Source organism: Muntiacus reevesi, chromosome 15 (assembly GCF_963930625.1).
Source record: "Muntiacus reevesi chromosome 15, mMunRee1.1, whole genome shotgun sequence".
Lineage (NCBI taxonomy): Eukaryota > Metazoa > Chordata > Mammalia > Artiodactyla > Cervidae > Muntiacus > Muntiacus reevesi.
This window is the reverse complement of record NC_089263.1, coordinates 32,261,278-32,275,424: the sequence shown is the minus strand read 5'-3', so window position 1 is coordinate 32,275,424 and position 14,147 is coordinate 32,261,278. Positions and strand designations below refer to the sequence as shown.

Below are 14,147 nucleotides of genomic sequence, written 5' to 3'. Positions count from 1 at the left end.
GCACTTTGCAGCGTTCACCCGTTTATTGCCTTTATGGGGTGGGTGAAGAGGGGGAAGAGGTAGGGTGAGACAGGGGTGCCTCAGCTGAGCTGAAGCAGCTGGCCCCTAAGGGCCAGCTCCATCTGGTCAGAGCTGGCCAGAAAGGTGCAAAGGGTGTGGACTGAGCGAGCGATGGAGGTGCGGGTACCTCCATGGCCCCAGCCGCTCTGGTGGTCCTCCCACACTCCGGCTAGCTGGATTGCTGAAAGGGCAGTGCCCACCCCCTCCGGTCACACCGGGGGCGGGTCCTGGTTGAAGGGCCGGAAGACAAGGAAGATGGGCTTGTCCGGCATCAGGATGAGGTTGAATGTGGTGTTCACATCACTGATATGCTGCATTTCAACCTTGAAGTTCTCCAGAATCTGAGAAAGAGAGGCAGTGGGCTTAGGGGAGAGGCGGGGTGGGTCTGTCTCCCCCAGCCCAGGCTCATTCACCTGGGAGCAGTTGCCTGTGATGTGAGATGCTCCAAGGGGGTCTACCTCCAGCTCCTACTGAGCCCTGTGCAGAGCCTGAAAATACCACTAGCACTCTGTCCTCCTGGTTCAGGCTTTCACTTTGGTTTCTATGAAAACTTCTCTACCCCCAACCCCTCCCATCATAAGTTCTGTGGGAACTTATGGCCAGGGAGCACCCGTGTATGGTGAGTGGATTTGCCCCAAAAGGAGACCGCAGCAGGTTGTGGGGGAGTGGAGACCAAGTCCCGGGAGACAGATGTCCCCAGGGCTGACTCACGTGGATGAGGAAGAGGGTCATCTCCAGCTCGGCGATCCGCCGGCCCACGCACTGCCGCACTCCCCAGCCGAAGCCCAGGCTCCGGAAGTGGATGAGGTCCTTATTTTTACCCAGCCACCTGGTTGGGTCAAACTTGTCCGGATTGGAGAAGAAGGCAGGGTCTCGGCCCATGGCATAGATGGCCACTTGCACCAGTGTCTGAGGACAAGGTGAGCCGAGGTCTGAGTAGGCCTTACCTCCTCATAGCCCGGAACAATACCAGCTCAGCATAATACCCACTGTGATCTTGAATAAGGCCCCACCTCTCCATGAGCCTCACCCATCCAATGGGCACACCAAAACACTAGGCTGGGGATGGCCCAAGGGATTGTCCTGCCCCTTTCCTCAGTCCCAGAGGACCCTCAGAAACCAAGGCAGCCCGTGGAATCTCCCTCCTAACCTAGGAGTCCAGCAACATCCCAAACACCACCGTCCACTGTGACCATCCCCTCTGCCCTTCATTCTCCCTTGGACCACTGCTGCCAAGGACCCCACCAGCCAGCTCCAGGAAGAAAAGCAGGACAGAAGCCGCCCTCACCACTATCTTATGCAATTGCAGTCTGCCCCCGGCCTCCCCTGTCTGACTAACAGAACCGGCAGCCTTCTTGCCATACCTACCTTGGCAGGAATCAGGTAATCTTGAAGAACCAAGTCATTTTCAGGGTATCTCTGCAGGGTCACGGAGATGGGGTGGAGTCTGCCCGTGAAAAGCATTCAGAGGCTGATGCCCCAAGGCCTGGACAAAGGCCTGGCCCCCAGCACGGCAGCTCGGTTCCAGCTGCAGCACCCTGGTGGGGGTGGTCTGGAGGCAGGACCCGTCCTCCCCATTCCCAGCTGTCTTCCCCAGACTCCTCACTTCCTGCTACCCATCTTCTCCACCAGCGCATCCTTGTAACCCTGTGCCCAGGCAGCACCCTGTCCCTGCCCAGGGATTTGAGGGGGTGGGGTGGGCGGGGCAGGCATAGGTGGGAGTGGGCTTGCCTCAGCGTTTCCTTGATGCTAGCTTTGAGGAGTGGGACCATTTGCAGCATCTTGCTTATATCTCCCTCTGCCTGGCGTCGGGCATTCAGAACCTCCTCCCGCAGCATCTCCTGCACTTTCAGGCTGCGTGCCATCTCGTACAAGTGCCATTGTAACGTCATGGATGTCTGGTGGAGAGTGTGGGGATGCAGAAAACCCAGAGGGCTGATTACTCATGGTGTATCTAGACACATGCTAAATTTTCATTGCCGAACACTTCCCCTCACGCTCGTCCAGGGATCCAGAAACCACTATCCACATAAAGCAAAACACAATTCAGAAGGCAAATGTCAGGACTTCCCTGGTGGTCCAGTGGCTAAGACTCTGCATTCTTAATGCAGGGGTGGTCCAGGTTCAATCCCTGGTCAGGGAACTAGATCCTGCATGCTGCAACAAAGACCTGGTGCAGCCAAATAAGTAAATTTTTAAATTATTATTATTTTTTAAGGCAAATGTCCAGGAAGCTTTTCTTGTAGTCCAAGCAGGAATGTTTGGGGCAGCACTTATCCCTGCCCTCCCCACTCACATCACCAGAGCCATCCCATCTTCCCAGCCAGTAGAGGGTCATCCACATAACTAATGCCTTCTGCCAAAGTACTCCAGAGGCCTTAAGAGGCCAAATCCTACTTCTGTAATGGTTGTACTCCTGATGACTGCTATTCCTCTTGAAATGCCTATTAAATAAGCAGCCCTCTCCCCAATAGAACTTCCAGCTAAATGTAGCATCTGCCTATAGTCGTATAACATAAAGTGAGGCTCAAAAATGCTGAAACCAGAACAACCAGACCTGTTTTATATCAGAGTTGCAATTAGCATGTGGTCTATACTGAGACTGACCAGCTAATCTCAGGGATAATGTAGTGAGTGTTAACTTTCACTGGAGGTATGAGTGATCCTCCTCAGGCCCCACAGTTTAGATTCCTCAGTAATGGAACTGGAATATGTCCTAGGGCTAGACACATGGTGTTGGCATATTAACTTGCCAAGGATCATCTTTTGGTCCAAGAGTTTTGAACATGCTTCTTCTTTCTCCCAGTGGAAGCAATTGTGAAAAAAAAAATGCCATCCAGTCACTTCCCAGCTTGAAATTCTTGCCTGGATCCCTGGAGTCCCCAGATCAAGTCCAGACGCTGTGACCAGACCCATGGACCCCCTCCAACACCTGCCAGTTGCTCCCAGCCCACTGCCACCTCTCTCCAACATGGTCCAGTCACCCTGAGCTACATGCAGCTCCTGAAGCCCAGAAATCTTCCTCATGCTGTTCCCTTTTCCTACAGTTCCCTTCCCCAGCCTAGGAAGCAGGTGTGTACTCCTCCCTCAAGGCTCAGATCAAATGCATGTAGTTGTCTCACTCCTTCCAAGGCCTGACACAGCGTGGGTACTCAGGAGATACTTGTTTAATAAGTAAGAGGGCTGGATGACGAGGCATCAGGTACTGACAGCACTGAGAAAAGAGGAGAGTCCAGCATGGCTTTTGCAGGATGAGAGAGACTACTGGCTGTATTCAACTAAGTTAGGGCTTCCCTGGTGGCTCAGATGGTAAAAGAATCTGCCTGCAATGTTCGATCCCTGGAGAGGGGAATGGCTACCCACTCCAGTATTATTGCCTGGAGAATTCCGTGGACAGAGTAGCCTGGTGAGCTATAGTCCATGGGGTGGAAAAGAGTCAGGCATGACTGAGCAACTAACACTTTCACTTTTCACTTTCACCCGAATTACTGGTTGTGTGACCTTAATGAAGTTTCTTAACCTCTCTATGCCCCAGTTTCCTCATCTCAACAAATGGGAGCCGTAACATACCGCAAAGTGTTGTTCATGAATACTAAATGAGTTAAAAGAGTTCATGTGAAAAGCTTAGGATCCTGCTTAACTGTATAATGCTTGCTTAATAAATGTTACCCAAGAATAACAGCTGCTCTTGTGCAGGTGAGTTTTTAAAGGGGAATCCCTTTTACATGACTGACAATGAACTATGTTTAAAATATGCTCAAAGTCTCCATCTGCAGCCCAGGAGTGGAAACTCCTGCATTAGAGATTAGAGCACAATGTAAATAGAATACCTAGGAAATGAAGTTATTCACCCAGGGGCTTTGACACCTGCTTCTCCCCATTCCTGAAATGCTATTTCCTCTCTCTCCTCCTGGCACAAGAGGGAAGCCAAGTTGCCTTTACTCTGTGGAGGCTCTCCCTGTCCTCAAGGCCATGTTGGTCTCTCCCCTCTTCTTAGCATTGTCAGTACCCAGTACCTCGTCATCCAGCCCTATAAGGTGAAGATGTGGTCGTCTGGGCCCATGCTGCCTCCTTGTCCTGGGCTGAATTGTGTCCCTCCCAAATTCACATGTTGAAGTCATAACACCCAGCACCTCACAGGGTGACTGTATTTGGAGATAGGGCCTTTAAAAAGGTAATTAAGGTAAAACGAGAGCTTCCGTTGTAGCTCAGCAGTATAGAATCCGCCTGCCAATGCAGGAGACACAGTTAGATCCCTGAGTCAGGAAGATCCGCTGGAGGAGGAAATGGCAACCCACTCCAGTATTCTTGCCTGAGAAATCCCATGGACAGAGGAGCCTGGCAGGCTGCAGTCAATGGGGTTGCAAAAGAAGCGAACACAACTTAGCTACTAAACAAGGTAAAATGAGGTCATATGGGGGGCCCTAATTGAATAGGACTGGTGTCCATGTAAGAAGAAAAGGGAGTGTTAGTTGCGGCACAGGAACTCTTACTTGAGGTATGTGGGATCTTGTTTCCCAACCATGGATTGAAGCCAGGCGCCCTACATTGAGAGCGTGGAATCAAGAGTTCAAATGCTGCAACTAAAGATCCTGCATGCTGCCACTAAGACCTGGCTCAACCAAATAAATAATTTTTTTTGGAAAAGAAAAAGAAGGAAGTAAGGAAAATTATGTGAAGATGTAGGAAGAAGACAGCCATCAACAAGCCAGGCAGAGGGGCTTCAGAAGAAAGCAGCCTTGCTGATAACTTGATCCAGAACCATGAGACCCTACATTTCTGTGGTTTAAGTCAACCAGTCTGTACTACTTTGTCATGGCACCTCTCACAGACTTATGCATGCTTCCTATCTGAGCCATTTAGGATATTTGAGGTCTGCTGTATTCATCTTTATAGTCTTGGGGCCTGACTCATAACTAACAATCAAGAAACACTAATGAATTAATCCTCACCATCACATTCGCTTGAGGAAGTTTAAGGTTTAGAAAAAGGAAAGGCATACAGGACAGAGAAATTTTGACATTCAAGAACAGAAGCTTCTGGGACTTCCCTGAAGGTCTAATCGTTAAGACTCCATGTTCTCAGTGCAGAGGGTCCGGGTTCAATCCCGAAACAGGGAACTAGATCCTACAGGCCACAACTAAAGATCCCACATGCCACAACTAAGTCCTGACACAGCCAAATTAATACAATAAAATAAATACTAAAAAAGAAGTTTCTTGTATATTATTCTGCCTGTGGACCTCTGGGAGACACCATGCATGATGCCTTCAGACATTGGGGGCATCAAGGGGGACTGAGGTCTGGAAGAGGGGGCTTGGAAGGCAACAAAAAGATCTGGAGGGCAAGCCAAGGGCAAATTCCACCAGTTGGCTCCCAGCTTCTCTGAGATCCCACTGCCTTCCTGATACCGAGCAAGCTGTGTCACCCACCTGTACCTAGTCACCCCCTCTTTATTGGCAAAGAAAAAATGGTGGATCAGCCTCGAGGCATGCTCAGTGGATGACTGACTTGACCTCGCCCTCCTAGAAGATTAGCATCTAGGAAGTAGGGTCAGGAGTGGGAGATGGAGCCCTCATGGACAGGGGTTTCAGACAGTGAGGAAGGCTGTGGGGAAAGGGGCACAGGAAGGGACAGGATGTACCCCTACAGCCACCTCACTGTGTCCTCACCGTGTCCACACCCCCTGCCAGCATCTCCGTAATATTGGCCTTGACATCCTCCAAGAGCATCTTCTCACTTATCAGGAGGCGGTAGAGGACGCCTGGGTAATTCCTAAACTCTGTTTTCCGTTTCAGGCCCTGGTAGAAGATCTCAGTGTATCTTTCAGCTGTGGGGCAGGAAGAAAGAAAACAGAGTGAGGCCAGGAATTTCCCTGGGTGTCCAGGGGTTAAAAATCCATGCTTCTACTGCAGGGGGGCGGGCACAGATTCAATTCCTGGTCAGGGAAATAAGATCCCACATGTTTCCAGGTGGCCAAAAAAAAGAAGAAATAGCAGCAAGGCTTTCTGCAGAGTGGCGAGAAGGAGCACAAGGGCTTGAGGATTCTGGAGCCCTGCACTTTCTTGGCTGCTGTTTCTCTGAGGAGCATGCTCTATAAAGTTCCTCATACCTGGATGTTTGTTTTTTTTTTAATTATTAATTATTTAGGGTAAGTGCTATCATCCCCATTTTACAGATAAGGAAACAGAAGTCAATCTAAGATAATAACTTGCACAAGGTAACAAGGGTGTCAAGGGCAGAAGCAGGATTTAACTCCAGACCTGGCATCATCACCACATCCCAGTCAGCCTTCTTCACCCTTTACGAATCCCTGTCACCAAAGCCCTGCTCTGTCACCAAGCACAGCTGTGTCTGAAATGCTGGTCTTTAACCCATGTTGGGAATCCCGGCTCCTTGGAAGAATATGACAGACCTCTTTAATCCTCTTTCTCCAGAAAAATCTGATCATCCCCAGGAGTCAGCTTTTTGCCTACCATATTCAGGGGTTCCTGGGCCTTCCTGATGGCCATCCATCAGTCTTCTATACCGCAATCATAACTTGGGACAAAGCGGCAGGCCAAGGTCTGAGGTTTCCAACTGACTTTCTCTCCACCTCTGTGTCTTTCTCCCCACTCCCCCAACCCTCAGCCCTCCAACCCAGGCCTGGATTTCCCATCTCCAGAGGCAGATAGGGCTCATCTATGACTGCCCAGGGTACAGCCCTCACCTTTATGGAAAATTGTGTCCCATGCAGCTACATGGTCCCTCCAAGTCTTGGTTCTGAATAGACGGTAGAGTTCTGGAGGGAGGTTGAGCAGAGGGACACTGGTGTGGAACATCTGGTAGACGGCATCAATGAACTTCTGGGCCTCAGTGTTTACTGTCTCCTCCAGCATCCCCAGGCGCTCCCCAAATATGACATTGGTGATGGCTATGGTAGAGGCAAAGTTGAAGAATCTCATCCAACCTGACCATCTGAGAGCCTCAGCTCCCAGGAAACCAGGAGCCCCCCTCCCCAACACATGGGAGCCCTTGCATCCAACTTCAGCCTCCTTCAGCAAAGTAACTAAACTGAGTCCCAAAGGGCTGAAATTGCAGGAGTAAGGAAAACTGCCTTTGTGGCAGCCAGTCAGGCCCTTCATAGGGTCATGGGACAGATCCTAAAGAGGGATCCCTCTAGTGGGAGGCAGAGCCTCCAGCACTGCTGAAAAAAGTCTCAGGCTGGGAGGAGAGTGCACTGTCCCCCTTCCACCAGCAACCCCCAGCAGCCTCTCAACTTTCCTCCTGGGAAGAGAGACTTCTCATCTATAATTGACCAGAGTGGCTAAATACTTCCTGGAACAGGTCAGATGGGTGCCTGGGGGGACATCAGTCCCCAGTAACTGGCCATCCAGGGCCCACTCTGGCTGGTCATAAGAAGTCACAACAACCTCCAAGGGTTTCCCGCCTCCTGGGTCAGGAATTTTATGCCAAACCCTGGGCACTCCAAATCTCCTGCAGTGACCACATGATCCCCATCAAGCCACAGGGCCTTTGCATGTACTGTTCCCTCTGTCTACAATGTCCAACTTCTTTATTCCACCTGGAAAATTCCTACACATCCTCCAGTACCCTGTTTCAGTTGCCCACCCAACCCTGCCCTCCCCTCCCCTCCCCTCGCAGACTTTGAAGGGAAGGTCTCTGTCCCAAGAAAGAGATTTGCTGAATGAAAGGCCAAGTCAAACACTGGCTTTTGGAGGAAAGGGGCAATAGGGACCCACATTTTAGAAATTCTTGCCCCCATATCATGAATCAGATGAGAGCGTGCAGCTCTCGCCCGGCTAGCTGATGACAGAGAATGTGTTCAGTGGCTCCTCCCAGAAACCAATCCTGACACTTCTTCAGAGTCTGTGCTGAGTCTCAAGGTGAGATGCTGGGTTCTCCTATCCCCAGGACTGTGGCCAGGTAGGTTCAAGTTCCTTACACTCAAAGGCAAAGTGAAACAGGTCTTCCTTGATGTCCCCTACAAACTTTCCGGATCCCTGCTGCTTGATGCGCTTGTGCAGGAGGCTGACGAAGTCCTGAGACACTGGATTCAGCAGGGGGATGAAGTTCTTTATTGCCTCTGGAACCATCACCTCCGTGTTCAGGACCACCCGGTCTTTCTTCCAGTTTTCTGACTTCCTGAGAAAACATGGGCCCTCGGGCCCTCATGGTCACAAACCCCAGGCCTGGCAAACACAGAGGGCGCTGACTAGGCTTTCCCAGGAGGCTGAGCCACAGCTCAAAGTCCAGCGCTCACATCCACAGCCCTCCCTGCCCTCCCCTCCTCCCAGCTTCTGCCTGGCCTGGGCGGAAAGAGGGGAGGGAACGGGAAGGCTTGTGTGACAGGAAAAAAAAAAAAGGCTGAAGTTCAAACCCCCAACCATGCTCTACTCCCTCGGCTGCGGCTGCTGCTGCTTTAAACAAGATGGCAATCCTATGCTTAGAGCCTTTAAGTAACTGTCAAGCCCTTTAGTCTTGACCTCTGCTACAGGCCTGCCCTCCCCACCACTTCCGCCTCCTCCTGGCCAATCTCACCTCCTACTAGTCAAGGGTCCCTCTACATCACCTTTTCTGGCCCCCTCACGGACACAACTGACCAACCTCTGCACCCCCAACACGTCCCATTACTTTAATTGGTGGGGAATCTCAGGTGCCCAAAATTGGTTAGTACTCATTCCTAGTCTCAACTCACAGCCCATTCTTGAAAACAGATCCGTGCAAAGCCCTCTTTGTTATTTGGGGGCTTTTTTGTTTGTTTGTTTACAAGAATGTTATTATAAACTCACAATCCAACATGAATACTAGAAACTTGATGATAACTTTCAGATGCCTACCCGGTCCTCCCACATCCTGCCTCCGTGCCTCCCAACCTGAATCTCTTGTTTGCTTTGGTAAATAGTTTTATCTGATCGACATATATTTCTAAAACATGCTTTTTAAAAATGCATGCTTATTTTCAACTTCTTATGAAAGCTGTCATGATTTGCTTTTTTCACTCAATTTATATCTCTAAGTATCATCTGTGTTGTGAGACACAGAGGCTGTTCTTGTTGACTGGGGTCTGCCACTGTCTCTCTTCAAGCTCCTGTTGAGCATTTAGGTGGTTTCCTGGTTTTTGCTATCATGAACAACTGCATTGCAAACATTTTAGTACATATCCGTCTCGGTGGGTGGGGTGGGGGTATTCTTTGGAGTATATTCCTGAGAGCAGAATGACTGCATTATAAGCATGGGTTTATAATGGCTACATTATAAACATTCAACTGCAGGAAGTAATGTTCAACCATTTTCCCAAGTGGTGGCATCGGCTTTCAGTCCCACTAGCAAGCTTGGAGCACTCTAGCTGCTCCATATCCTCCTCAACACTTGTTATGGTCACATTCTCATTTTTTGAGGAGCAATGTGGTGGAAAATGGTATCTATTGCTTTAGATACACTGATTTATTCATGCTTCTTACTGCTCCTTTAGACCACAAGGGACTCTCTTAGGGGCAGGGCCCTGCCCTACTTGTCGCTCAGTCTAGCACCAGGACTGGCACAGAGGAGGCACTCAATAAAATGGGTCTTACTGGATGAACCAATGAATGAGAACTTTTCAAGGTCTTTAATTACTCAGTAAGATCTTCTTCCTGATCATGTTCCTGAAGGTTGGCAGGGCAATTCACCCTCCCTGTCATCTATTTGATGGAGGCAGGAAGATGACAGGGGTTTGTCTAGAGGCCCAGTTGTTAACAGAAAGGGCAGGGCAAGCACGGCCCCAGCTTCTCACCCCCAGCCTCTGCCCTTGCCCCAGCCACCCAGCATCTCCCTCCAGCCCCTGGGAGAGGGCCCAGGACTCACTTAAACAGGACTCCAATGGGTTTCTGATAATACTGGTGGTAGGCCAGCCATGGCGGGATGTCAAATCTCTCCGGGTAGGATCCCTCGAACTTAAAGAGACGGGCCACGTCTTCAGGGTGAATGATATAAACTGACTCCAAATTGCCGAGCTTCTCCCTGGAGGGGCAGAAGAGGGGTGCTGTGAGGTAAAGATCTGAGGAGAGTCCTGCAGACGCTGAGCAATCAGGACACAGGGCTCAGCTCCTCTGTAATCACTTTGCTGCTGACAGCACAGAGCAGACAGGCCTGGGAGTGGACCCTGGTCTGTGGTTTCCACACTGTATGACCTTAGTCTCAGTTTCTTCACTGGAGTACCCGCCTGACAGGATTGCTGAAGGATAAGATGATATGAAATCTATGGGTGTGACTACTATTTTGTGTGTCTGTGCTCAGTCATATCTGATTCTTTGTGACGTTATGGACTGCAACCCACCAGGCTCCTCTGTCCATGGAATTCTCCAGGGAAGAATACTGGAGTGGGTTGCCATGCCCTCCTCCAAGGGATCTTCCTGACCCAGGGATTGAACCCTCATCTCTCACGTCTCCTGCACTGGCAGGTGGATTCTTTACCACTGTGCCACCTGGGAAGACATTCTCTCTAAGTAACAGCTCCGTGCTCATCTTATCATCACAGTGGCTCCTACACATCCTCAGGACCAAGCCCACCCCTACCCAGGGCCTCCCCTGGATCATCAGGTCCTCCAATGTTCATTCTTCCTGTGTGTCTAGCACCCTCCACCCTCTCACCTATGCAGAGCTCAGAAACATGGCACTTTCATGGCAGCTGGGAGTAACCCTGGACTAGAGTGACTCCATGTAACTTGCTAGGCAGGTCACACACCAGGCCAGGCAGTCCCTTCTAAGCTCTAGGATTGAAGTTCTGGGACTGGTCACCCTCCCCCAGGAATTAGATGCCCAACAAAGTACTCTGTCACTATTAAAATAAAACTGAGGTAAAACATCAAGCCCCAGGTATAAATATATACCTTATAAATATAAATATACCTTAAGGCACTTTGCATAGTATTAAAGTACAACTGTCATGAAACAACAGAAAATTCTGCTTCTCACTTGTATCTGCCTTTTGCATAAGAAAGTTAATTCAAGATACACTTCAAGGTAAAATATAAAAGCATACAAGTATAAGCCAAATTCTCATTCTCTCCCTCTCTCTACCCTCCTTCCCCTCTCTTCCTCCCTCTCCCTTGAGAATGGAGAGGGAGGGGGAGGGGAGGAGAGGATGGGGAGAGGGAGAGAGCATGGCTTTAGCCACTAACCCACAGAGCCCAGGCCTATCTTCCCCAAGTCTCCTTGGCCGACCATGGTCTCCCAGAAAATCCCCTCAGTGTTTTTCCAGCTGCCACACATCCTCAAACCATTGGTTCCATTAAAAACAGCTAAGCAAAATCCTTGAACTGCTATTGTTATTATCAATTCTACCTCTGGGAATCTAGCCCAAGGCAGTTAGCTGACATCAGTGATGCCTGATGGATGAAAATGTTCATAGGAAAAAAATGGATAAGGATATCTAATAGTTAAAAAAAAAAAATCCTAGAGTGGTCTAAATATCCACTTTAGAAAGCTAGCTTAAAAAAAATATGTCTTATCCATACTATGGGCTACTCTGCTGCCTTTTAAAATTATAATAAAGAGAGAAAAGAGAAAAGAAGTCCTTGGTACATTGTTATAGGACAACACAAAATAGCATATAAATACATTCACATTCTGAATGGTACATAAATATTATCAAAACTGAGATTGTATTTGATATCAATTTTTCTAAACTATTGAATAAAGAACAGGAATAACCTTGTATTAAGGAAAAGTCCGTGAAACTTGTAAATTCCTCGTGTTCATTTAGAAGTTTGTTATTTCAAGGCTATAGTTAGAATACTGACACCCTGAATAATATAATAATGTGCATGCTCACTCATGTTCGACTCTTTTCGACCCCATGGATTCTAGCCTGCCAGGCTCCTCTGTCCATGGGATTTCCAGGCAAGAATACTGGAGTGGGTTGCCATGTCCTCCTCCAGGGAATTTTCCTAACCCAGGGATCAAACCTGCATCTCTTGAAGGCACTGCCTGGTGGATTCTTTACCACTAGGCCCCCTGGGAAGCCTGACACCCTGAACTGGAAGCTAAACAATCAGGATTCCAGCCCTGGCTTTGCCCTGATGAACTGTGTGACCTTGGCAAGACCCTTCTCTCTGGGTCTCAGTTTTCCCATCTGTGAATTGGGAATAATGCCAAATTTAAGGACAGGTTGCAAGACTCAGATGAAAGTGACTCAGAAAATAGGGGCTTTATAAAATAAAGGGTTCCTACAAGGGGCTAGGAACAGGAAGGAGGAGGAGGGGAGGATGCAGGGAATAATGAAAGATCCATGAAGTGAGATTGGGGAGAGAGGCTTAGAAGGAAGAGAAAGAGACAGAAAGACAAAGAAGAGAGACTCAGGAGCAAACTTCTTCCAAACCTAACATTCAACCTGGGGCTAAGGGGCTGCCCTGTCTCCAACCAGTTCTAAAAAAGCACTTATAACTTTAAAAGGGGGAATTCCCTGTCAGTCCAGTGGTTACAGCTCAGTGTTCCCACTGCAGGGGACACAGGTTCGACCCCTGGGCAGAGAACTAAGATCCCACAGGCCATGTGGTGCATCCCCCACCCCCACCAAAAAGAAATAAAGTAAAAGTAAAGCATTATCCTTCCTGGTATCCCCTCCCTGCCCTCAGCCATCACCTTTGCCACCTCTAATCCCCCTCACTTGTGCTCTCAGAAAGGAATCCAAATGTCTCTTGAAGCCCACCTACCTTAGAAACTGCTAAGAACAAGTGAAACCTCCCTCCCAAGGGCAGCCTCCAGACCTCACCTCCACCCCAGGGCAAGAAGGTGGGGTACACCGAGGTCAAAAGACCAAAGGCCCTCCCTCCTGGCTGGATGCAAGGCAGATGTTTGGGGAAGAGGGGCGGCAGCCAGGCCTAGCGGAAGGGACCAATCAGCCACTCAGAGCCCCACAGGCCAAGGGGTGCCAAGGCCAGCACCCCAGCAGGACGGGCTTCTAGCTGAGTGATCGGGGTTAGAGTCTTAACCTCTCTGAACTTCCTTCTACTCTGATAATGGGGATGATAATCACACGTTGCAAAGTGTCCTGCAGATAATGGAGGTACCGAGGCTTATTCTCTTGGCCTCCCCACCGCCCCAAAGTTACAAAGGTGTAGAGCCCGGGGACTGTTGATGCCTCAGGGCTGGGAAGTGAACCCACTGTCTGGGAAGCATTAACTCTACTCCTGCCACCGCCAGGCGGGAAGAAATAAAGTCAGAGGGGAACCAGAGCCTGGAAGGGGAGGGCAGACCTTTCGGGGAGGGGGCCACCACAGGCTTCCCTATCCCTCCAGCCCCCATCCTCTGCCAGGCTTACCTGTAAATGGGGCCATACTTCTGGAAGTTCTCGATGTTGCGAAAGTGGATTCTCTGTGAGCCCTTCTCCCTCCAGAAACGGTACAGGTTAAGCCAGCCATTGTCACCCAGGGAGGGGATCTCACTGTAGGGGCGAGGGGTCTTAGTGGAGATGCCAGCTCCCTCTCCAGTGTCCACCCTGTGCTGCCCCCAGCCCTCCCTCCCCGTGCTCAGGATGGGTGGGCAGCCTTTGAGCAGGACTGAGCGAAGGGGAAGCCCCCTGGCCAGCATGCTGCGCCCACAGCTGCCGCTGTCCCTGCTCCTACTGTAGCAGGTGACTCTGGCCCTGGGGCCCTGGGGCCCAACTTATAATCACCAGCTCAAGGCTAAGTGAGAAGCTGACAGGGAGGTCAGCCTCCTCCGGCTGACTCCAGCCCACACAGCTCCTCCCAGACTGGGTACTGGAAAGGAAAGAATGTAGCCAATCATTCCAGTTCTGTTAGGGGAAGCACACTGATTGAAACCGCCCACCCTGGCCAGGCACCGTAATAACCATTTGCATGAATTGTTTTATGACAGGAGATCCTGATAAGGAATATGGAACTAATAACCCACCACCAGCCGGAAGAGTTTGGGAAAGGTCTAGAGGAGACACTGCCTGTCCGTCCACTTCCCAGAATCCCTCTTGCTAGCATCCATCTTGGCTGAGCGATGCTGCGCCACCAGGAAAGACTCTGAATTAGAATGATTGGCCAAGACCACCCGGAAACTGATCCCATCACCATAAAACCCAAGACTTCGAGCCA

The 14,147-nt window shown here is 49.9% G+C and overlaps 1 protein-coding gene and 1 non-coding gene across 2 annotated transcripts; one reads left to right on the top strand and one right to left on the bottom strand.

Annotated features, from left to right (window-relative positions):
• Positions 1-202: 202 nt before the first annotated feature.
• Positions 203-13,632, bottom strand: CYP11A1 (cytochrome P450 family 11 subfamily A member 1). Its single transcript, XM_065906785.1, has 9 exons — positions 13,364-13,632; positions 9,907-10,062; positions 8,006-8,205; positions 6,770-6,973; positions 5,733-5,890; positions 1,792-1,958; positions 1,429-1,507; positions 772-969; positions 203-401 (listed from the first exon to the last, which is right to left on the bottom strand). Exons 1-9 carry the CDS (start codon positions 13,630-13,632, stop codon positions 270-272), a joined length of 1,563 nt encoding a protein of 520 aa, XP_065762857.1. The 3' UTR covers positions 203-269.
• TRNAK-CUU (transfer RNA lysine (anticodon CUU)) lies at positions 2,129-2,203 on the top strand. The gene has a single exon. It is a non-coding gene; the product is annotated as a tRNA-Lys (tRNA).
• Positions 13,633-14,147: the final 515 nt, after the last annotated feature.